A 24,375-nucleotide genomic window follows, 5' to 3' on the forward strand; every position below is an offset into this window, starting at 1 on the left:
GCCCTGCTAGCCCTCGACCCTGAGAGGTATCCCCGGGCAGGCAGACAAACCCAGGGGCCACTAGGCCCGGACTGTAAACTCCTATCTCACCAGGGACTAACTTTACTGAACCACTCTACTGGTGTGTGGTGTCTTTTTAAAATTGCTGTTTTTTTCCTTTTTCTTCCCTCCCTCCCACAAATATGTAATATGTAATATGTAATATGTGAATATGTGATTCTGTTCCATTCTGTTTGTAGTTTGTTTGTTTGTTTGTTTGCACAAAGTCTGCGAGCATCGCCACTTTTCATTTCACTGCACATCTCGTATGTGTATGTGACGAATAAACTTGACTTGACTTGGGGGACGGCCGCGAGAGAGGGGGAGGAACGACATGAGTGGGGGGGGGGGGGAAGAACAAAGGGGGGAACTGGTGCAGGGGGGAAATTTGTAACTGTGTAAGCCCCCTTTATGGACGACTATTTGCATAAGGGATCTATCGCAGTCGCTGCCTCAAAAAGGCAGCCAGCATCATCAAAGACCCACACCATCCTGGCCACACACTCATCTTTCCGTTGCCATCAGGTAGAAGGTACAGGAGCCTGAAATCTGCAACATCCAGGTTCAGGAACAGCTTCTTCCCCACAGCCATCAGGCTATTAAACACAACATCAAACAAGCTCTGAAGAATAACTGTCTATTATTACTATTGCACTTTATCTGTTTATTTATTGTGTACATATATGGTCTATGGTATATGGTCGATAAAACAGAATTCCTCCTCATAGGCTCCAAATCCACACTCAGCAAAATCAATAACCCCACTCTCACCATCGACGGCACCACTGTCTCCCCAGGCCCGCAACCTTGGTGTGATCTTTGATTCCACCCTCTCCCTTGAGCCTCACATCCGCCATGTCATTAAAACCTCCTTCTTTCATCTCCGCAACATCGCCAAAATCAGACCCTCTCTCACACCTCCCGCTGCTGAAAGACTCATCCATGCCTTCATCTCCTCCCGACTGGACTACTGCAACTCACTTCTCCTTGGCATCAGCTCCACCTACATCAACCGACTCCAACTGGTCCAGAACGCAGCCGCCCGACTCATCACCCACACCAAATCCTGGCATCACATCACTCCAGTCCTCAAACAACTTCACTGGCTTCCCATCTCCCACCGGATCACCTACAAAATCCTGGTCCTCACCTACAAAGCCCTCCACCATCTGCCCCCCCCATATCTCACTGACCTCCTCTCCCCCTACCAACCCTCACGGTCCCTCAGATCCACATCAGCCGGTCTCCTCTCCATCCATAAGTCCAACCTCCGCAGTTTTGGGGACAGAGCCTTCTCCAGGGCAGCTCCCAGGCTCTGGAACTCCCTCCCCCAGCTGATCCGCAATTCCGTGTCCCTCACCATCTTCCAGTCCCGCCTCAAGACCCATCTCTTCACCTCTGCCTATCCTTAGCCCCACGTCCCCCTCCCTTTTCATCTGTGCATTAATTGCCTCATATTGTGTTTTGAATTGAATTCTGTCTTTACTTTGTGTACTAGTCATGTCTCTACTATTTATTTCATTCCCCTTACATGTTTTTCCTCTACTTGCTAAATTTTTGTACGGTGTCCTTGAGACTCTTGAAAGACGCCCATAAATAAAATGTATTATTATTATATAGACACGGTGAACTTTTATCTCCTGTTCTGTATTATGTTTACATATTCTGTTGTGCTGCAGCAAGCAAGAATTTCATTGTCCTATCTGGGACACATGACAATAAAACTCTCTTGACTCTTGCAGGCACAGAATTTCACCATGACAATAAAGTATTCAATTCAATGGCAGAATTAGGCCATTCGGCCCATCATGTTCGCACCGCCATTTAATCAAGGCTGCTCTATCTTTCCTTCACAACCCCATTCTGCTGCAGTGTCCATGTGAACAAGCAGCTAGGGGTTTCATTTAGTTTATTGTCATGTGTAACCATGGTCCAGTGAAAAGCTGTGGAAGAAAGAACTGCCGATGCTGGTGAAAATCAAAGGTAGACACAAAATGCTGGAGTAACTCAGCGGGTGAGGCAGCATCTCTGGAGAGAAGGAATGGGTGACGTTTCGGGTCGAAACCCTTCTTCAGACCAATGTCAGGGGAGGGGGCGGGACAGAGATAGAATGTAGTCGGAGACAGTAAGACTGGTGGGAGAACTGGGAAGGGGGAGGGGATGGAGAGAGGGAAAGCAAAAGTTAGAGAAGTCAATGTTCATACCGCTGGGGTGTAAACTAACCAAGCGAAATATGAGATGCTGTTATTCCAGTTTGCGGTGGGCCTCACTCTGACAATGGAGGAGGCCCAGGGCAGAAAGGTCAGATTAGGAATGCGAGGGGGAGTTGAAGTGCTGAGCCACCGGGAGATCAGGTTGGTTATTGCGAACTGAGCGGAGGTGTTCAGCGAAACGATCGCCGAGCCTGCGCTTGGTCTCGCCGATGTAGAGAAGTTGACACCTGGAACAGCGGATGCAGTAGATGAGGTTGTCCAGTGAAAAGCTTTTTTGTTGCGTGCTATCCAGTCAGCGCAAAGACTATACATGACTGTAATCAATCCGTCCACAGTGTACAGATACAGTATAAAGGGAATAAAACCTAGTACAAAATAATGCCCAGTAAAGTACGAGTAAAGTTACTTCGAAGGTCTCCAATGAGGTCGTTTGTCAGGACCGCTCTGAAGTTGATGGTGGGATGGTTCAGTTGCCTAATAACAGCTGGGAAGAAACTGTCCCTGAATCAGGAGGTGTGCGTTTTCCTCACCTGCCTCAGGAGTCTGACCATCGATCACTAGTTCTATCCTACACACGAGGGGAAATTTACCGGAGCCAATTAACTTACAAACCTGCATGTATTCAGGGATGTGGGAGGAAACCAGAGCACCCGGAGAAAGCCCACGCGGTCATGGGGAGAACGTACAAACTCCGTACAGACAGCACCCGTAGTCAGGATCGAACCTGGGACTCTGGTGCTGTGATCCAAGGCTTCTGCATTCATCCAAGGCTTCTGGATGTCCTGCAAGGGTGTGTTCTCAGTCCCTGCAGTCTCCTCTCTTGACAATTAAACACTCTTTAACTATGTACAGAAGCTTTGAAAGCGCGCACCACCAGACTCAGGAACAGCTTTCTTCCCCTCTTTTATCGGGTTTCTGAACAGTTGACTTTCTGAAGACAATAGACAATAGGTGCAGGAGTAGGCCATTCGGCCCTTCGAGCCAGCACCGCCATTCAATGTGATCATGGCTGATCATCCCCAATCAGTACCCCGTTCCTGCCTTCTCCCCATATCCCCTGACTCCGCTATCTTTAAGAGCCCTATCTAGCTCTCTCTTGAAAGTATCCAGAGAACCGGCCTCCACCGCCCTCCGGGGCAGAGAATTCCAGACTCACAACTCTCTGTGTGGAAAAAGTGTTTCCTCGTCTCCGTTCTAAATGGCTTACCCCTTATTCTTAAACTGTGGCCCCTGGTTCTGGACTCCCCCAACATCGGGAACATGTTTCTTGCCTCTAGCGTGTCCAAGCCCTTAATAATCTTATATGTTTCAATAAGCTGCTCATTTCAATACGTTTCAATAAGTTTCAATATACAATACAATACAATTTATTTGTTGTCATTTGAACCTCATTGAGGTTCAAACGAAATTTGGTTTCTGCAGTCACATACACACAAGAAATGTGTGTTTCAATAAGTTCCGATTAGCTGCTAGGTTTCTGTTGGTGGAAAGGGGGTTACCATTCAGCCAGGTGTTCTATCCCTCTCCTATACATAGAAACATAGAAAATAGGTGCAGGAGTAGGCCATTCGGCCCTTCGAGCCTGCACCGCCATTCTATATGATTATGGCTGATCATCCAACTCAGTATCCTGTACCTGCCTTCTCTCCATACCCCCTGATCCCTTTAGCCACAAGGGCCACATCTAACTCCCTCTTAAATATAGCCAATGAACTGGCCCCAACTACCTTCTGCGGGAGAGAATTCCAGAGATTCACCACTCTCTGTGTGAAAAAAGTTTTCCTCATCTCGGTCCTAAAAGATTTCCCCCTTATCCTTAATCTGTGACCCCTTGTTCTGGACTTCCCCAACATCGGGAACAATCTTCCTGCATCTAGCCTGTCCAACCCCTTAAGAATGTTGTAAGTTTCTATACGATCCCCCCTCAATCTTCTAATCTGACTAATCAGCGCCCATGGTCTAGCCAACAACAACATCTATCCAACAATGGAAGGCAGTGGCCCAACATTCTCACTTTCATATTCAGTTTAGTTTCAGATCAGCTTTGTCACGCACGACAAATTGAAATGAGAATCTGTGGAATTCTTGACCACAGAAGGCTGTGGAGGCCATCAATGGATATTTTTAAGGCAAAGATAGATAGGTTCTTGATTAGTACGGGTGTCAGGGGTTATGGGGAGAAGGCAGGGGAATGGGATTGAGAGGGAAAGATAGATCAGCCATGATTGAATGGCGGAGTAGACACAGTCATAGTGTGGAAACAAGCCCTTTGGCCCAACTTACCCACACCGGCCAACATGTCCCAGCTACACTAGTCCCACTTGCCTGCGCCTGGTCCATATCCCTCCAATCCCACCAAAAGTCTTATATCTGCCTATGGCTTGATCAGGGAGCCATGCACCTGCACTCCTTGATCCCTCTGCTCTGCAACATTGCTCAGAGGCCTACCATTCACCGTGTAGGTCAAAAAATGCAACACTGCACACATCTCGGTATTAAATTCCATCAACCATTCCTCAGCCCACCTGGCCAATCGATCCAGATCCTGCTGCAATCTTTCACAACCATCTTCACTATTTGCCGAACCACCCACTTTTGGATCATCAGCAAACTTGCTAATCTTGCACTCGATGGGCCGAATGGCCTAATTCTGCTCCATGAACTTATGAGTCCCTCGTTCACATGAAATTCGCGGTGTAAATATGTTTATGCTGGGAGTCGGATCCTTGTCTTTTTTAAGAAGTGAAATAGATGCCTGTGAAAGGGTGGGGGGTCCCTCTCCCCTCCAAACCCCCCTCCAACTCTCTCCCCTCCCCTCTACCCCCGCATCTCTCCCCACCTCTCCCCTCTACTCTCTTGCCCCCGCCCTCCCCTCCCCCCTCTCTCTCCCCCCCTTACCCTTCCTGTCCCTCACCCCTCCCCACCCCGTCTCCCCCTCCCCCCCTCCCCGTGTGTATGGGAGGTGGTCAATGTGCGTGTGATGCCTCAGCACCCCCCGCAACCGCACGTTGAGGGAACGGGACCCAGCGGTCTCCCCTCTCTCCGTAACCCCCGTGTTTGTGGGGAGTGGTTAGTGTGCGTGTGAAGCCGCATTACCCCCCCCCACGTTGGGGGAAACAGACCCAGCGGGTCTGCACTTAGTCTAGTTTCTTATAAAATTCTAATGGGTAGCCGTCAGGGCCCTGGGTTTTACCACTTTGCATCGCCATAATGGCATTATTAATCTCTTCCTGCTCGCTTTCCAAATCTTCTAAGAAATTCTCTTCATGGCACCAAGAGCATTTACAGCAGATAAGTTCCACCAGGGAGCAGGTGGCCGGTGCCAATGACAGGCAGCGGCCACTCAGCCCAGCCTCGCCCTGCTAGCCCTCGACCCTGAGAGGTATCCCCGGGCAGGCAGACAAACCCAGGGGCCACTAGGCCCGACACTTACTTGCAAGCCCTGAGGGGCATCCCTGAGGGACGAGTAACCCTGTGGCCACACGGCCCAGCGTCTCCCTGCTAGCCCTCAGCCCCGAAGGGGCTTCCATGGGGGAGGAACACTGACGCCACTCGTCCCAGCCTTGCCCTGCTAGCCCGCGACCAGGACCCTGAAGGGGCATCTCTGGGGGGGAGAAGAACCCTTTGCTGCCACTCGACCCAACGTCGCCCTATTAGCCCTCAGACGCGGTGGGGTATCCCTGTGGGGAGAGGAACCCCAGCGGCCAATCGGCCAGTGCTTCCCTGCTAGCCTTGAAGTGGACATTCCTGGGGGTGGGGGGAGGGTGGAGAGGAGGAACCACTCGGCCCAGCTCCTCCATGCTAGCCCTGAAGGAGGCATCCCTTCAAGGGGTAGAGGAACCCTTGCTGCCCCTCAGCCTTGAAGGAGGCATCCCTGGGGGAAGAGGTGCCCCGTGGCTGCTCAGCCCAGCGCCTCCCTGCTAGCCCCCTCCTGTTGCCCTGAGTACCCTCTCCAAGACAGACGTGAAGCTCACCGTTTGACCTGTTTTTACAAAATGTTAAATGGTCAGCTCGACATAGATTACAAAACCTACACCAAACCCAAACCGATTAGGAGCAGACGAGGGCATTCGATCCAATTTGAGATTCCAGCTACCAAGACGCATGTGTACAGCAATTCGTTCTTCCCCCGCACAATTAAAGCATGGAATAATCTTCACCCTACCATAGTTACCCAACCAGATGCAACTAAATTTAAAGTTCTTTCTTCCCAATAACCCTTTCTGGCTTAAGTCCTCCCTCCACCACCTCCAGTTTAAATTCCATTTGGAATATTTTGGAGGACCAAGAAACAAGAAGCACCCACCCCTCAATGTCCCCCTAGCAGCCGCAGCTCTGCTCCCCTCCCCCCCCCCCCAGTAACTCGACAACACACACCTGTATGGCGGGCGGGCCTCGGGTTTCTTGACCAGCGGCGGCTGCAGGGTCTGTCTTAACTTTATCGTTATCTTGGCGAGGAGACTGTTTTACATCAAATTGCGTCTGGTCTTGCAATGGAGTTTTCAGCTTGTGTTTCTCCGTGTTGTGATGCTTTGAGAGGTTGCAAATTCTTGGCACAATATTGCAGTCACACAATGTACAATAAGCTGCCCCCGATCCATCAGCAGCCTTTTGGACCCACACAAATATCTCTTCCCATTTGCTACTGTACTTACGCTCGTTATCGTAAGAAACTTTGCGTCTCTTTGACGGCATGGTTGCTGATAGTAAATGATTTATAAATAAACAGCCGGTGGTGTCACAGTTTCACCACAAAACCCCAGGGCTGGCTCGAAGGGCCGAATGGCCTACTCCTGCACCTATTGTCTACTGTCTAAAACGTTATTAGGTAAAGAAAGTACACTTCATGGACAATATGTATGGTTATAAATCACTACCTTCCTGCCCAGACTCTTGGCTGCAGAAATATTGCCAAATGTAACTGACCACAAAGAAGACTTCCCTTAATGGAAAACGGTTTAAAAAAAGGATGGTATGTAATTTTCGAGCAGATAATTTTTACATGTAAAAAAGCCAAATGAATTTTCTGACGCCAACCAAATTTTTTAAAAAGCCAGATTTCTGCAATTTGGTGCCGAAAAAAATCAAAATAACGACCCCCTACTTCATCAACTGGCTAAATTTCAACTTTGCTACCAATATTCCCTTTATAGGGAATAAGAAGGATAAGGGAAGGGTTAAATATTCTCTTTATAGGGAATAGGAAGGATAAGGGAAGGGTTAAATATTCCCTTTTTAGGGAAAAAGAGGAGAAGGGAAGGGTTAAATATTCCCTTTATAGGGAATAAGAGGATAAGGGAAGGGTTAAATATTCCCTTTATAGGGAAAAAGAAGGATAAGGGAAGGGTTAAATATTCCCTTTATAGGGAATAGGAATGATAAGGGAAGGGTTAAATATTCCCTTTATAGGGAAAAAGAGGAGGATAAGGGAAGGGTTAAATATTCCCTTTATAGGGAATAAGATAAGGGAAGGGTTAAATATTCCCTTTATAGGGAAAAAGAAGGATAAGGGAAGGGTTAAATATTCCCTTTATAGGGAATAAGAGGATAAGGGAAGGGATAAATATTTCCTTTATAGGGAAAAAGAAGGATAAGGGAAGGGTTAAATATTCCCTTTATAGGGAAAAAGAAGGATAAGGGAAGGGTTAAATATTCCCTTTATAGGGAATAAGAGGATAAGGGCATGGATAAATATTCCCTTTATAGGGAAAAATAAGGATAAGGGAAGGGTTAAATATTCCCTTTATAGGGAAAAAGAAAGATAAAGGAAGGGTTAAATATTCCCTTTATAGGGAAAAAGAAAGATAAAGGAAGGGTTAAATATTCCCTTTATAGGGAATAAGAAGGATAAGGGAAGGGTAAGAAGAGGATAAGGGAAGGGTTAAATATTAATAAGATAAGGGAAGGGTAAGAAGAGGATAGGGGGAAGGGAATAAGTTACAACCCAACACACGTGCTGATTGTTAAGTCGTTTAACAAGAGGATTGAGCAGCTAGATCTCCTCAACTTGGTCAAAAAGCCCCCAATTTTAATCACAATTTAAAACGCTACTCTACTCACTCCGACCTGCGCCAGATAACCACAGTTTGCAGTTATCAACCAGAACAAGAACAACAACAACCACAAACAAAGATCCTATGGAGGATCTGGGACCACAACCTGCACCTGAATGTTGCAAACCTGAGACAAGGCCGCACGTGGGGGAGAGGGGGGAGGGGGGAGGGCAGGTAGCCCCCCCCCCCCGTCCACACACCCCATTGGCCGAGGGAACGGTCAGTCATCTGTCCAGCGGCCAATCAGCCGTCGGTGGGCGGGAGGACTGGTGGGATTGGCGGGCGCGGCCGTCAATCGTGCACTGGAGGGCGGGATCTCGGCGCCGGGCAGCCAATCCGGGGGCGGGACTTTGTGTGTGTGTGTGTGTCTTTGTTTGTCTGTGTGTGTGTGTCTTTGTCTGTGTGTGTGTGTCTTTGTCTGTGTGTGTCTGTGTGTGTGTGTCTTTGTCTGTCTGTGTGTGTGTGTCTTTGTCTGTGTGTGTCTTTGTCTGTGTATATGTGTCTGTGTGTGTGTGTCTTTGTCTGTCTGTGTGTGTGTGTCTGTGTGTGTGTGTCTTTGTCTGTGTGTGTGTCTTTGTCTGTGTGTGTGTCTTTGGCTGTGTGTGTGTGGGTCTGTGTGTGTGTGTGTGTGTGTCTGTGTGTGTGTGTGGGTCTGTGTGTGTGTGTGTGTGTGTGTCTGTGTGTGTGTCTGTCTGTGTGTGTGTGTGTGTGTGTGTGTCTGTGCCAGTGTCTGTGTGTCAGTCTGTGTGTGTGCCAGTGTCTTGTGTGTGTGTGTCATGGAAACATAGAAAATAGGTGCAGGAGTAGGCCATTCGGCCCTTCGAGCCAGCACCGCCACTCATTGTGATCATGGCTAATTGTCCCCAATCAATAACCCGTGCCTGCCTTCTCCCCGTATCCCTTGATTCCACTAGCCCCTAGAGCTCTATCTAACTCTCTCTTAAATCCATCCAGTGACTTGGCCTCCACTGCCCTCAGTGGCAGGGAATTCCACAAATTCACAACTCTCTGAGTGAAAACGTTTTTTCTCACCTCAGTCTTAAATGGCTTCCCCTTTATTCTAAGACTGTGGCCCCCTGGTTCTGGACTCGCCCAACATTGGGAACATTTTTCCTGCATCTAGCTTGTCCAGTCCTTTTAAAAATTTAAATGTTTCTCCAAGATAAGTGTCTGTGTGTGTCTGTCTGTGTCTGTATGTGTGCCTGTGTCTGTGTCTGTCTGTGTGTGTGTCTGTGCCAGTGTCTTGTGTGTGTGTCTGGTGTGTGTGTCTGTGTGTGTACAAATTCCATGTGGGTTTCCATCCGATATCTATTGGTTTCCTCCCGCAGGTTCTTGTCGGAAAGAACTGCAGATGCTGGTTTAAATCGAAGGAAGACACAAAATGCTGGAGTAACACATTTTACTCGCATGTCACTTCTTGATTTACACAGAAAATCTAACTCGCTATTGAATACATCCAGTGAATTGGCCTCCACTGCCTTCTGTGACAGAGAATTCCACAGATTCACAACTCGCTGCGTGAAGAAGTTTTTCCTCATCTCAGTCGCTGATAGTTAATTCGTTTAACAAGAGGATTGAGCAGCTAGATCTCCTCAACTTGGTCAAAAAGCCCCCAATTTTAATCACAATTTAAACGCTACTCTACTCACTCCGACCTGCGCCAGATAACCACAGTTTGCAGTTATCAACCAGAACAACAATAACAACAACAACAACAACAACCACAAACAAAGATCCTATGGAGGTGGGCGGGAGGACGGGTGAGGAGGTGACGGGGTCGGGTTGGGATTGGCGGGCGCGGCCGTCATTCGTGCAGTGGAGGGCGGGATCTAGGCGCCGGGCAGCCAATCCGGGGGCGGGACTTTGTGTGTGTTTGTGTGTCTTTGTCTGTGTGTGTGTCTGTGTCTGTGTGTCTTTGTCTGTCTGTGTGTATGTGTGTGTATATGTGTGTCTGTGTGTGTGTGTCTTTGTCTGTGTGTGTGTGTGTCTGTCTGTGTGTGTCTTTGTCTGTGTCTGTCTGTGTGTGGTAGGCGGCGCGGCTCTCGCCAGCAGCGGCCTCTGCAGTCCGTCTGCGTTTTTATTATTTTATGTCTATGTTTTAATGTAGTTTTTGTTATTTTTGTTGGGGTATGTGTGTGGGGGGGGGTGGGGGTGGTGTGGGGGGGAGGGGGAAACTTTTAAATCTCTCCCTGCACGGGAGACCCGACCTTTTCTTTGTCGGGTCTCCGTTGTCGTTGGGGCTGCAACGAGGAGCGGCCTCCAACAGGAAAACCGGGGGCTCCAGTGCCGACACTCACCTCACCGTCGCGGAGCTGGCCGAGTCCAGAGCGGGTGGAGCTGTGGTGGACGCTGCTGCGGCCCGACCCCCGGAGATTCGTTGGCTGCAACTGCGGGTTTGGCGGACAGTGACACCGGGAGCCCGCGGGTCCCTGGAGGGAGACCGCTTTTCGGGGCTTCCGCAACGGCGACTTCTCCCGCCCGAGTTGCGGGGTTGAAGAGCTCCTGGAGCGGGGCTTTACAGCACCGCCCCGCGCGGCTTGGAATGGCGGCGGGCTGCGAGCGCGCGCCGGGGGCTCTAACACCAAGACCCGGTGCGCGAACTTGCATTACCCGGCGTGGTTTAATGGCCACGGGACAATTCGCCATCGCCCGCCGGGGGCTTTGACTTTGACTCTGACATGGGGGGGGGGAGAGTGCAGTGGAGAGAGAAGTTTTTTTGGCCTTCCATCACAGCAATGTGATGGATGTTTATGTAAAATATGTTGTGTCTTGGGTCTATTTGTTGTAATGTATGGCTGCAGAAACGGCATTTCGTTTGGACCTCACGGGGTCCAAATGACAATAAATTGAATTGTATTGTATTGTATTGTATTGTGTGTGTGTGTGTGTGTGTGTGTGTGTGTGTCTGTGCCAGTGTCTGTGTGTCAGTCTGTGTGTGTGCCAGTGTCTGTGTGTGTGTGTGTCATAGAAACATAGAAAATAGGTGCAGGAGGAGGCCATTCGGCCCTTCGAGCCAGCACCGCCACTCATTGTGATCATGGCTGATCGTCCCCAATCAATAACCCGTGCCTGCCTTCTCCCCATATCCCTTGACTCCACTAGCCCCTAGAGCTCTATCTAACTCTCTCTTAAATCCATCCAGTGACTTGGCCTCCACTGCCCTCAGTGGCAGGGAATTCCACAAATTCACAACTCTCTGTGAGTGAAAACGTTTTTTCTCACCTCAGTCTTAAATGGCTTCCCCTTTATTCTAAGACTGGCCCCTGGTTCTGGACTCGCCCAACAATGGGAACATTTTTCCTGCATCTGGCTTGTCCAGTCCTTTTAAAAATTTAAATGTTTCTCCAAGATAAGTGTCTGTGTGTGTCTGTCTGTGTCTGTGTGTGTGTATGTGTGCCTGTGTCTGTCAGTGTGTGTGTCTGTGCCAGTGTCTTGTGTGTGTGTCTGGTGTGTATGTCTGTGTGTGTACAAATTCCATGTGGGTTTCCATCCGATATCTATTGGTTTCCTCCCGCAGGTTCTTGTCGGAAAGAACTGCAGATGCTGGTTTAAATCGAAGGAAGACACAAAATGCTGGAGTAACACATTTTACTCGCTTGTCACTTCTTAATTTACACAGAAAATCTAACTCGCTATTGAATACATCCAGTGAATTGGCCTCCACTGCCTTCTGTGACAGAGAATCCCACAGATTCACAACACGCTGCGTGAAGAAGCTTTTCCTCATCTCAGTCCTAAATGTACTACTACCCCTTATTTTTAAACTGTCTGACCCTCTGGTTCTGAATTCACCACCCCCCCCCCCAACATGAAGCCCACAAAGTAAGCAGTATACCTTAGAGTATTGATAAATATAACATCACGAGGTCCAAAACAGTGGGAAAAGTGCAAGATTGCAGTACAAGAATCACGAGGCAAGAATGTTTTATTGTGATACTGATAAGATGACAAGTTCTTATTTGCAGCAGCAATAAGAATCCTCTGATCCTCGATTCCCCTACTCTGGGCGAGAGATTCTGTGCATCTACCTGATCTATTCCTCTCATGCTTTTGCACACCTCTATAAGATCTCCCCTCATCCACCTGCGCTCCATGGAATGGAGACCCAGCCTGCTCAACCTCTCCCTATAGTTCACACCCTCTAGCCCTGGCCAAAGATTTGGCCCTGGCTACATCCTCTGGTCCGGTCCGGTCTTCCAGTTCCACTATCCATGTACCTACCTGCCCAAATGGTTTAGTTTAGCTTTAGTTTAGAGATACAGCATGGAAACAGGCCCTTCGGCCCATCGAGTCCTCGATGAACAGCGATCCCTGTAACCACAGTATCTCTGCCCTACACACACACTGCCCAAACATGCCGCCCAAAGTTACTCCAGCACTTTGTCTCCATCTTTGACCAGGTGGAGGTTGGGTTCATTTGGGGCCGGTCCTGAAGAAGGGTCTCGACCCAAAACGCCACCCATTCCTTCTCTCCAGAGACGCTGCGTGTCCCACTGAGTTACTCCAGCATTTTGTGCCTATCTTCGGTTTAAACCAGCATCTGCAGTTCCTTCCTGCGCACTGCTTGTGTTTTAATCCAAGCTCTGTCACCCAACACACCGGGTACTAAAACAATATGTGTAGGAAAGAACTGCAGATGCTGGTTTAAATCAAAGGGAGATTTGATTTAAACCAAATCTACTTGGTTTAAATCAAATTAAACCAAGTATCAAGTCAAGTCAAGTATCCTTTATTGTCATTCAGACTTTTCAGTCTGAACGAAATTTCGTGCCTTACAGTCATAACATAGAATAAAATAACAAAACTCACAATTAACACAGATTTAACATCCACCACAGTGAGTCCACCAGGCACCTCCTCACTGTGATGGAAGCAAAAGTATTAAAGTAACTTTGATTTGGAGTAACTTGTCTCCAGTGCCTCACTGGCAGAGAATTCCACAGAAGGAGAGGCACCACTCGGCCCAGCGCCTCCCTGCTAGCCCTGAAGAGGGCATCCCTGGGGTGGAGGAACAGGAGAGGAACTACTCGGCCCAGCGCCTCCCTGCTAGCCCTGAAGGGGTCATAGAAACATAGAACATAGGTGCAGGAGTAGGCCCTTCGGCCCTTCGAGCCTGCACCGCCATTCAATATGATCATGGCTGATCATCCAACTCAGTATCCTGTACCTGCCTTCTCTCCATACCCCCTGATCCCTTTAGCCGCAAGGGCCACATCTAACTCCCTCTTAAATATAGCCAATGAACTGGCCTCAACTACCTTCTGTGGCAGAGAATTCCAGAGATTCACCACTCTCTGCGTGCAAAATGTTTTCCTCATCTCGGTCCTAAAAGATTTCCCCCTTATCCTTAAACTGTGACCCCTTGTTCTGGACTTCCCCAACATCGGGAACAATCTTCCTGCATCTAGCCTGTCCAACCCCTTAAGAATTTTTTAAGTTTCTATAAGATCCCCCCTCAATCTTCTAAATTCTAGCGAGTACAAGCCGAGTCTATCCAGTCTTTCTTCATATGAAAGTCCTGACATCCCAGGAATCAGTCTGGTGAACCTTCTCTGTACTCCCTCTATGGCAAGAATGTCTTTCCTCAGATTAGGAGACCAAAACTGTACACAATACTCCAGGTGTGGTCTCACCAAGACCCTGTACAACTGCAGTAGAACCTCCCTGCTAGCCCTGAACAGGGCATCCCTGCGGGGGGTGGGGATGGGGGGGGAGGGGTGAGGAGAGGAACCACTCGGCCCAGCACGTCTCTGCTAGCCCTGAAGGGGTCATCCTGGGGGGGGGGGGGGGGGGGGGGTGGTTTGTGAGAGGAACCCTTGCTGTCACTCGGCCGAGCGTGTCACTGCTAGCCCTCAGCCTTGAGATGCATCCCTGGGATGAGGTGTCCCGTGGCCACTCGACCCAGCACCTCCCTGCTAGCCCTGAAGGGGTCATCCCTGGGGGGTGGTGGGGGGGGGGAAGGGGTAAGGAGAGGAACCACTCGGCCCAGCACCTCTCTGCTAGCCCTGAATGGGACATCCCTGGGGGGGGAGGGGGTTTGAGAGAGGAACCCTTGCTGTCACCCGGCCGAGCGTGTCACTACTAGCCCTCAGCCTTGAGATGCATCCCTGGGGTGAGGTGTCCCGTGGCCACTCGGCCCAGCGCCTCCCTGCTAGCCCCCCCCCCCACGTAAGGCGACGACACCCACCTGCATGACCGGCGGCTCCGTCTCCTCGCGGTGGGCGGGACCAGGGGGGGAGGAGGCGGGGCCCCCGGCCACCCGCCCTATTGGCCAAGGGGACGGTCAGTCATCTGTCCATCGGCCAATCAGCCGTCGGTGGGCGGGACGACGGGTGAGGAGGCGGGGGCGGGGCCAGGGGGGCATTGGCTGTCGCGGCTGTCCAATCACCCAGTGGAGGGCGGGATCTCGGCGCCGGGCAGCCAATCCGGGGGCGGGACATGGGTGAGTGCGGGGGGGGGGGGTGGGGACAGACAGCGGCGGCTCAACCTCAATGGCCACAGGGGCGGAGTGGAGACAGGCTTGTAGGCGCTGGAGACACGGGTTCGATCCCCACCGCGGGCGCTCAGCTGTGTGTGTCTGCCTGTGTCTCTGTCTGTGAGTGTGTCTGTGTGCGAGTGTGTCTGTCTGTGTGTGTCTGTCTGTGAATGTGTCTGTGTCTATATATGTGTGAGTGTGTCTGTGTGAGTGTGTCTGTGTGTGTGTCTCTGTGTGTGTGTCTATGTGTGTGAGTGTGTCTGTCTGTGTGTCTCTGTCTCTGTGTGTGAGTGTGTGTGTGAGTGTGTCTGTGTGTGTGTCTTTGTCTGTCTGTGTGTGTCTGTGTGTGAATGTGTCTGTGTCTATATATGTGTGAGTGTGTCTGTGTGAGTGTGTCTGCTGTGTGTGTCTATGTGTGTGAGTGTGTCTGTCTGTGTGTGGCGGTCTGTGTGTGGCTGTCTGTGTGTGTGAGTGTGTCTGTGTGTCTGTCTGTGTGTGTGTCGATGTGCGTGAGTGTGTATCTATGCGTGTGAGTGTTTCTGTGTGTGGCTGTGTGTGTCTGTGTCTCTCTGTGTGTCTGTGTGTGTCTGTGTCTGTGTGTGTGTGCACAAACTCCATGTGGGTTTCCATCCGAGATCTTCGGTTTCCTCCCGCAGGTTCTTGCAGGAAAGAACTGCAGATGCTGGTTTAAATCGAAGGTTCACTTGAAGTTAGAGAAGTCAATGGTCATACCGCTGGGGAGTAACTCTTTCACACAAAGGGTGGTGGGTGTATGGAACAAGATGCCAGAGGAGGTAGTAGAGGCTGGGACTATCCCAACGTTTATCAAACAGTTAATAATAATAATAATAATACATTTTATTTGCGGGCGCCTTTCAAAGTCTCAAGGACACCTTACAGAAATTAACAAGAGAGAAAAAACATATAGTCGGAGTAAAATAAATAATAAGGACATCACCAATACACAAATTAAAGACAGAAATCGCTCCAAAGACAAAAAATCAAAAACACAATGTGAAGAGAGAGCAGCGGCAGCTAAAGCGCGCCAGCGTCCACTCTCCCTTCCATATAACCATATAACCATATAACAATTACAGCATGGAAACAGGCCATCTCGACCCTTCTAGTCCGTGCCGAACACGTATTCTCCCCTAGTTCCGACAGCCATCTTGGACACAGACTAACATATTAACTTACACACAAAAAAATCATCCCCCCACAATGGTTACCACTGAGGCCTGCGCTATTGCCTCTACGGAGGCCCAATGTTCCTGGCCTTTCTGGCCGGGTGCTGTTGCCCCAGCGTCGGGAGAGCCCTCTCAGCGGCTGGGCCACCTGGAACGGCCGCTTCCTAACTGGAGACCGTGGCTTCCGAAGCCGACAAGGCCGCGCCGGTTTGGAGCTCCCAGGCTCCCGATGTTAGAGTCGGCGCCGCCCGCTCCGCTCCGCACCGCAGACCCGCAGCCCGGAGGTGTTGATCTCGGCGGTCACAGCTCACCAGAGCTCCAGCGCGTCGATCCAGCGCGGCGACCCAGGCAAGGCATCGCCCGCTCCGCTCCGCAATAGCGCTCCAGCGCTGTGCCGCCACCGAAGCCGAGGTGCTGGGCAGTCCCCGCCAGGAAACGGCGCTCCAACGCCTGCTGGTAGGCCACGAGGACGGGTCGACGGGGCAGCCCGGAGAAAAAGCTGCCTCACCGACCAGGTAGGGACCTAGAAATATTATTAGCCTCTACCCCCCACATTAAAAAGACTATTTCTCCCACAGACAAGGCACAAGACTTACTAAAACTGCAAATAAAAGTGAATTAAACGGACGGCTGCTGGTTAGCAGCCGTTCCCCAAGATGGCTCCTCCTTACACAGGTAATAATAATAGTAATAATGGATGGGATTTATATAGCGCCTTTCTAATACTCAAGGCGCTTTACATCGCATTATTCATTCACTCCTCAGTCACACTCGGTGGTGGTAAGCTACTTCTGTAGCCACAGCTGCCCTGGGGCAGACTGACGGAAGCGTGGCTGCCATTCTGCGCCTACGGCCCCTCCGACCACCACCAGTCACTCACACACATTCACACACAGGCAAAGGTGGGTGAAGTGTCTTGCCCAAGGACACAACGACAGTATGCACTCCAAGCGGGATTCGAACCGGCTACCTTCCAGTCGCCAGCCGAACACTTAGCCCATTGTGCCACCTGTCGGCCCATTGCGCCATCTCAGGTACATGGATATGGAGGGATATGGGCCAAGCGCTGGCCGGTGGGACAAGTGTAGCTGGGACATGGTGGCCTGTGTGGGCAAGTTGGGCCGAAGGGCCTGTTTCCACGCTATATCACTGTATATGACTCTACAATATAGAGAGGTGAAGAACAATGAATGAAAGATGATGAAGGAAAGAGGCCATTGTTAGTTGCTTTGTAGGTGAAAATGAGAACCTGGGTGGGCGAGGGATGCAGAGATAGAGGGAATGCCGGGGTTACCTGAAGTGAGAGAAATCCATATTCATACCGCTGGTGTGTGAGAGGAAGGAACTGCAGATGCTGGTTTTGCAATAAAATTCCTTCTTACAAAGAAAGTTCAAGTTCAAGTTCATATTGCCACATGCATCAATTGAGGTACAGTGAAATGTAGCCATGCAGCCATCCAAACAAAAAGAGCACAATACACAATATAATTCACCATGAACATCCACCACAGTCTGGTTGGGCTCAGCCACCAAGCACGACACCTGGAGGCTGCAGCGAATCGTCCGATCAGCAGAGAAGGTTATTGGCTGCAACCTTCCCTCCATTGATGAACTGTACACTGCAAGGGCCAGGAAGCGAGCGGGCAAGATCATCTCTGACCCCTCTCACCCTGGCCACAAACTCTTTGAATCACTTCCCTCTGGAAGGCGACTCCGGACTGTCAAAGCTGCCACAGCCAGACATAAAAACTGTTTTTATCCACGAGTAGTTAATAATAATAATACATTATACTTATGGGCACCTTTCAAGGACTCTCAAGAACACCTTACAAAATTTAGTAAGCAGATTACAAAACATGTAAGCGGAATGGAACAAAACAAAAAAAAAATATAACAACAAAAAAATAATAAATAAATAGTAAGGACATCAACAATACTCAATTCAGAGAGAGAGCAGCGGCAGCTAATCGCGCCAGCGTTTACTCTTCCTTCCAGCAGCCATCTTGGAAACGGAACAATCAAAACACATTTTAACATTGAACATCCACCATAGTGACTCCTACACACTCCTCACAGTGGTGGAAGGCAAAATAAAGTTCAAGTCCTTCCCCTAGCTCTTCCTCGGTCGTGGGCCTTGAACCCCCGTTGACAGGACGATCTTGACCCCCGTAGCCGGCGTTCAGGCCCTCCGCGTCGAGGCGCTCCACTCCCGCATCGGGGGGGATGTCAACTCCCCCGCGCCGGGCGATCGTATCTCACGTCGGGGCTGGTTGAGCCCTCCGCGGCGTTGGAGCACCCGACTAGGCCTCACCCGAGTCTGTGAGTCCTTGATGTTAAAGTCTGCGGTGGTCACGGTGGGAGCGAGCGATCCCAGGCAAGCGACCCGCTCCGATGTTAAATCCGCGCCCTGGGGTGGGGCTCACGACAGTCCGAGGAGGCTTCCAGCTCCAGCGATTGTAGGCCGCAGTACCCAGAGAATGTGATCCGAGAATTGATCACATCTCCGGGAAGGTAAGAACATGAAAAAAGTTTCCCCCACTCCCCTCCCCCCACATAAAACACACCAAAGAACAATAAAACAAACTTAGAACAAACTAAAAAATAAATAAATAGCAAAAAGAATGAAAAGACAAATAGACTGCCGGTAGGGCTGCCATCTCCCCCTGTGGCCACACCCTGTTGCTCTACTCAACAGCCAAAAATCTGTAGCCTCCCTTTGATCTGGTATTTTGTTGGTTCACATGCTTGATCAATGATGTTTTATCATTAATGTTTTATTATTATTAATGTGTAGTGTTTCCTGAGTCATTCGTAACTGTCACTGTATGTCATGTTGTTACTTGTGGGCAGAGCACCAAGGCAAATTCCTTGTATGTGAATTCTTGGCCAATAAACTTACTTACTTCACTATGGTGGAAGGCAATAACTATGTCAGTCCTCCTCCTTTGTTCATCCGTGGTCGGGGCCATGAACTCTCCGTAGTAGCCCATACAGACGGCCCGATGCGCAGACCCTCTCGTCGGGATGCTCGAAACTCCGACGTCGGGACAGACGGACACTCCGCGGCGTGGAGGTCCTGAATCGGCCACTTCCTACCAGAGACCGGGGCTTCATAATGTTATAGGCCTCAGGCCGGCGGTCGGAGCTCGAACAGTCCGCGCCGCGCCCGCGGCAAGAAGCTCCGCAGACCGCGGCTTCAGGATGTTATAGGCCACAGGCCGGCTTTCGGAGCACTTCATCTGTACAGTTGCGTACAGTTTTGGTCTCCTAATTTGAGGAAGGACATCCTTTTGATTGAGGCAGTGCAGCATAGGTTCACGAGATTGATCCCTGGGATGGCGGGACTGTCATATGAGGAAAGATTGAAAAGACTAGGCTTGTATTCGCTGGAGTTTAGAAGGATGAGGGGTTACTTATAGAAGCATATAAAATTATAAAAGGACTGGACAAGCTAGATGCAGGAAAAATGTTCCCAATGTTGGGCGAGTCCAGAACCAGGGGCCACAGTCTTAGAATAAAGGGGAGGTCATTTAAGACTGAGGTGAGAAAACACTTTTTCACCCAGAGAGTTGTGAATTTGTGGAATTCCCTGCCACAGAGGGCAGTGGAGGCCAAGTCACTGGATGGATTTAAGAGAGAGTTAGATAGAGCTCTAGGGGCTAGTGGAGTCAAGGGATATGGGGAGAAGGCAGGCACGGGTTATTGATAGGGGACGATCAGCCATGATCACAATGAAAGGCGGTGCTGGCTCGAAGGGCCGAATGGCCTCCTCCTGCACCTATGTTCTATGTTTCTATGTTTCTAGCGACCCCCGGCGAGGGATCGCCCGGCTCCGCGACGGAAAGTCCGCGCTGCGCCCGCTGCTGCAGCTCTGGACCCGACTCCGGGAGAGGCCGCACCAATCCAAGCTGTTAGGCCGCGAGGGAGGGCGGAATGCAACTAGGAGTAAAGTCGCATTCCACCGAGGTAAGTGACTAAAAAACAGTTTCCCCCCCCTTCCACCCCCCTCACACTAAAACACACTTTTAGACATTCTAAAAACAAAACAAATGTGGAAAGGACGAACAGCTGCTGGCGAAGCTGCCGGCTCACCGGTCGAAATATAGAAAATAGGAGTAGGCCATTCGGCCCTTTGAGCCAGCACCGCCATTCAATATGATCATGGCTGATCATCCAACTCAGTATCCTGTACCTGCCTTCTCTCCATACCCCCTGATCCCTTTAGCCACAAAGGGATCACATCTACAGTTCCTTCCCACGCAATACTCTAAATGCGGTCTCACGAATGTCTAATACAGGCTAAAAGACTCTGTGCATTCCCTTCATGATTTTATACACTTCTGTAAGATCACCCCTCATCCTCCTGCGCTCCAGGGAATAGAGTCCCAGCCTGTGGCATTGAGGTGGCAATGAAGACTGCATTCGAAGGGCCAAATGGCCTACTCCTGCACCTATTGTCTATTGTCAATTCGGTGGAGTTTAAAGGAATGAGGGGGGACCTCATTGAAACAAAGTAGTGAAAAGCTTGGATAGAGTGGATGTGGAGAAGATATTTCCACTTGTGGGAGAGTCGAGGATTCTCAGAATTAGAATGAAGTAACATCCTCAGAATTAAATGAAGTTCCTCTGTGCATCCAAAACAGGGCCCCGTTCCTGCTTTTTCCCCATATCCCTTGATTCCGTTAACCCTAAGAGTTAAATCTAACTCTCTCTTGAATACATCCAGTGAATCGGCCTCCACTGCCTTCTGTGGCAGAGAATTCCACAGATTCACAACTCTCTGGCTGAAGAAGTTTTACCTCATCTCAGTACTAAACGGCCTCCCCCTTATTCTTAAACTGTGTGACCCCTGGTTCTGGACTCTCCCAACATTGGGAACATGTTTCAATGTCCAATCCATTAAGAATTTAATATGTTTCCATAAAGGGCCTGTCCCATTTCACGACCTAATTCACAACCGTTTTTTACTTGTGGACATTTTTCATCAGTCTAGAAAAAACGCCCCGACCTGCTTGATGCCACGAGTTCCTACGACCTACCTACGACCTCGTGATGGCTCTGCTGCGAGTATGAGTCAAGGGCAAACTCGACAGAGGTCGTGAATTAGGTTGTGAAAGTGGGACAGGCCCTTAAGAACCCCTCTCATCCTTCTAAACTCCAGTGATCCTTCTTCAGGAGACCGTGTATGATCTCACCCGCTGCGCCACCGTGCCGCCCAAACAGGCACGGAAATCGCTATCAAAATATGGAGGGGACCGGGGCACACACACACACACACACACACACACACATGCACGCACGCACGCGCGCGAGTCTTCGGAGGCTCAATCCAGCACTAAATGCAGCTCAACTCTGCCTGTCTCGACGGATTAACCTACAGCCCTGCCTGGACTGACAGGACACCAGCGCTGCTTCTCCGCGCTGGCTGTAAACCTGGGTCATATTTCCCGCAAGTCCAGGCAGGGCTGTAGGTTAACCTGGCGGGACTGGCAGAGTTGAGCTGGGTTTAGCGCTGCTTCTCTGCGCTGGCTGTGGGCCTGGGGGCGCCGCTCCCGTCTGACTCCCGACCTCTCTGGCCACCCGTGGGGGGGGGGGAGGGGGGGAGGGGGGCACTCGGGAGGGGACAGGACAGCGCCGGAGAGCCGGCCGGGATCGATCCTGGCTGTGGATGAGGCGCAGGTCTGTGCCACGTCTCCCTCCTCCAATCATTGCGCTCTATCTTCAGTCCCACCCCCCCCCACTCCTCCCTCCTCCAATGATCGCGCTGACTCATCATGTCCCGCCCCCATTGCCTGCTGACCGACGTCTCTCTCGTCCAATCGGCGCCCTCAATCAGCAGTCCTACCCCCACTGTCTTGCGGAAAGCGGAGATTTCACCGGGTTTTAAAATCCGGATTACAAAAACTTGGGGGGGATCGTCCCCCACCTCTCAAAACAGAGGGGGGGCGTGTCCCCCCCTGGCCTCCCCGGGATTTCCGCCCCCTGCGCCCAAAGTTACTCCAGCACTTTGTCTCCATCTTTGACCAGGTGGAGGTTGGGTTCATTTGGGGCCGGTCTTTGCAACCAACAGCTTGTCCACCAGGGGGTGAAGCTGCTCTGGTCCCAGCTCTGGTTTGGACATGTCTAGCTACATGGAGAATGTAAACCAGATGAGGAAACTCGTGTCAAAAGATACTAAAGTGGATCTTTGCTTGTGTCCCTCCAGTTATATTGTTCCGGTGAGGGAAGGGCAGGCGAGGGTGCGTTGGCACACGGTCTCCTGAAGAAGGGTCTTGACCCAAAACGCCACCCATTCCTTCTCTCCAGAGATGCTGCGTGTCCCACTGAGTTACTCCAGCATTATTGTGCCTATCTTCGGTTTAAACCAGCACCTGCAGTTCCTTCCTGCGCACTGCTTGTGTTTTAATCCAGGCTCTGTCACCCAACAAACCGGGTACTAAAACAATATGTGTACACTGGCTCGAAGGGCCGAATGGCCTACTCCTGCACCTATTTTCTATGTTTCTATGTTTCTATGTGTAGGAAAGAACTGCAGATGCTGGTTTAAATCAAAGGTAGGCACAAAATGCTGGAGTAACTCAGCGGGACAAGCAGCGTCTCTGGAGAGAAGGAATGGGGTCGAGACTGAAGTCTGAAGAGTCGGAGTCTGTCGAAGGGTCTCGACCTGAAACGTCACCCATTCCTTCTCTCCAGCGATGCTGCCTGTCCCGCTGAGTTACTCCAGCATTTTGTGTCTACCTTCGGTTTAAACCAGCATAGAAACATAGAAAATAGGTGCAGGAGTAGGCCATTCGGCCCTTCGAGCCTGCACCGCCATTCAATATGATCATGGCTGATCATCCAACTCAGTATCCTGTACCTGCCTTCTCTCCATACCCCCTGATCCCTTTAGCCACAAAGGGATCACATCTACAGTTCCTTCCCACGCAATACTCTAAATGCGGTCTCACGAATGTCTAATACAGGCTAAAAGACTCTGTGCATTCCCTTCATGATTTTATACACTTCTGTAAGATCACCCCTCATCCTCCTGCGCTCCAGGGAATAGAGTCCCAGCCTGTGGCATTGAGGTGGCAATGGAGACTGCATTCGAAGGGCCAAATGGCCTACTCCTGCACCTATTGTCTATTGTCAATTCGCTGGAGTTTAAAGGAATGAGGGGGGGGGACCTCATTGAAACAAAGTAGTGAAAAGCTTGGATAGAGTGGATGTGGAGAAGATATTTCCACTTGTGGGAGAGTCGAGGATTCTCAGAATTAGAATGAAGTAACATCCTCAGAATTAAATGAAGTTCCTTTAGGAAGGAGATGAGATGGGGAATTTCTTTACTCAGAGGGTGGAGAATCTGTGGGATTCTTTGCCACAGACGGCTGTGGAGGCCACAAGTCAGTGGATATTTTTAAGGCAGAGATAGATAGATTCTTGATTAGTGCGGGTGTCGGGGGTTACGGGGAGAAGGCAGGAGAATGGGGTTAGGAGGGAGAGATAGATCAGCCATGATTGAAAGGCGGAGTGGACTTGATGGGCCGAATGGTCTCACTTTACTCCTATCCCATATGACCTTCTAAAGACTCATTAACGGCCATAATAAGCAGGGGTGCTTGCTACAGACAGCTGTGGAACAGGGACAGACCAGTCCAATCAGCTGCTTGTAATGTGATCCCCAGCTCTCTAAAATATCCACCACACCCTTCTGTACAGCCGCTCCATATAGACGCCCGACATAGTTATAGCTGCACAGAGAACGCCATCAGAAGCTGAACTGGACAGGTGCAAAGAAACCTGAAAATAAAAAAGTATTTCCAGCTCCGAGCACCAACTGGTTGCATTCCATCAAGTTATGAAGGCTGGGGACATTCGGAATTTGGGGTGGAGTTGCTGCCCGCAGCACCAGAGACCCCGGGTTCGATCCTGACCCCTGGTGCTGTCTGTACGGAGTTTGCACTTCTCCCCGCGAACCTCGTGGGTTTTCTCCGGTGCTCCGGTTTCCTCCCGCGCTTTCAAGGGAGAGTTTATATAGGGCTCTTAAAGATAGCGGAGTCAGGGGAGATGGGGAGAAGGCAGGAACATGTAAGATTATTAAGGGTTGGACACGCTAGAGGCAGGACACATGTTCCCGATGTTGGGGGGAGTCCAGAACCAGGGGCCACAGTTTAAGAATAAGGGGTAAGTAAGTGTTCGGCACAGACTACAAGGGCCAAGATGGCCTGTTTCCATGCTGTAATTGTTATATGGTTATATGCCATTTAGAATGGAGATGAGGAAACACTTTTCATCCAGAGAGTGGTGAGTCTGTGGAATTCTCTGCCTCAGAGGGCGGTGGAGGCCGGTTCTCTGGATGCTTTCAAGGGAGAGCTAGATAGGGCTTTTAAAGATAGTGGAGTCAAGGGGTATGGGGAGAAGGCAGG

The 24,375-nt window shown here is 50.3% G+C and overlaps 1 protein-coding gene across 3 annotated transcripts in view; it reads right to left on the reverse strand.

The window, feature by feature from the left end:
* LOC116975607 (aspartyl aminopeptidase) overlaps positions 1 to 21,071 on the reverse strand; it is a 60,031-nt gene extending 38,960 nt beyond the window's left edge. The window contains exons 1-2 of one of the 3 annotated variants that reach the window (XM_033024911.1): positions 21,059 to 21,071; positions 6,629 to 7,129 (exon numbers count right to left, since the gene is read on the reverse strand). In XM_033024911.1, coding sequence (XP_032880802.1) covers positions 6,629 to 6,947 — 319 coding nt within the window. In that variant the 5' untranslated portion in view covers positions 6,948 to 7,129; positions 21,059 to 21,071. Of the gene's footprint in view, positions 1 to 6,628; positions 8,031 to 14,492; positions 14,549 to 21,058 lie in introns of those variants that run through there. The other 2 variants (XM_033024913.1, XM_033024912.1) reach the window with 2 other exon arrangements.
* Between the last annotated feature and the right edge of the window lie 3,304 nt (positions 21,072 to 24,375).

Source organism: Amblyraja radiata, chromosome 7, assembly GCF_010909765.2.
Source record: "Amblyraja radiata isolate CabotCenter1 chromosome 7, sAmbRad1.1.pri, whole genome shotgun sequence".
Classification (NCBI taxonomy): Eukaryota; Metazoa; Chordata; class Chondrichthyes; order Rajiformes; family Rajidae; genus Amblyraja; species Amblyraja radiata.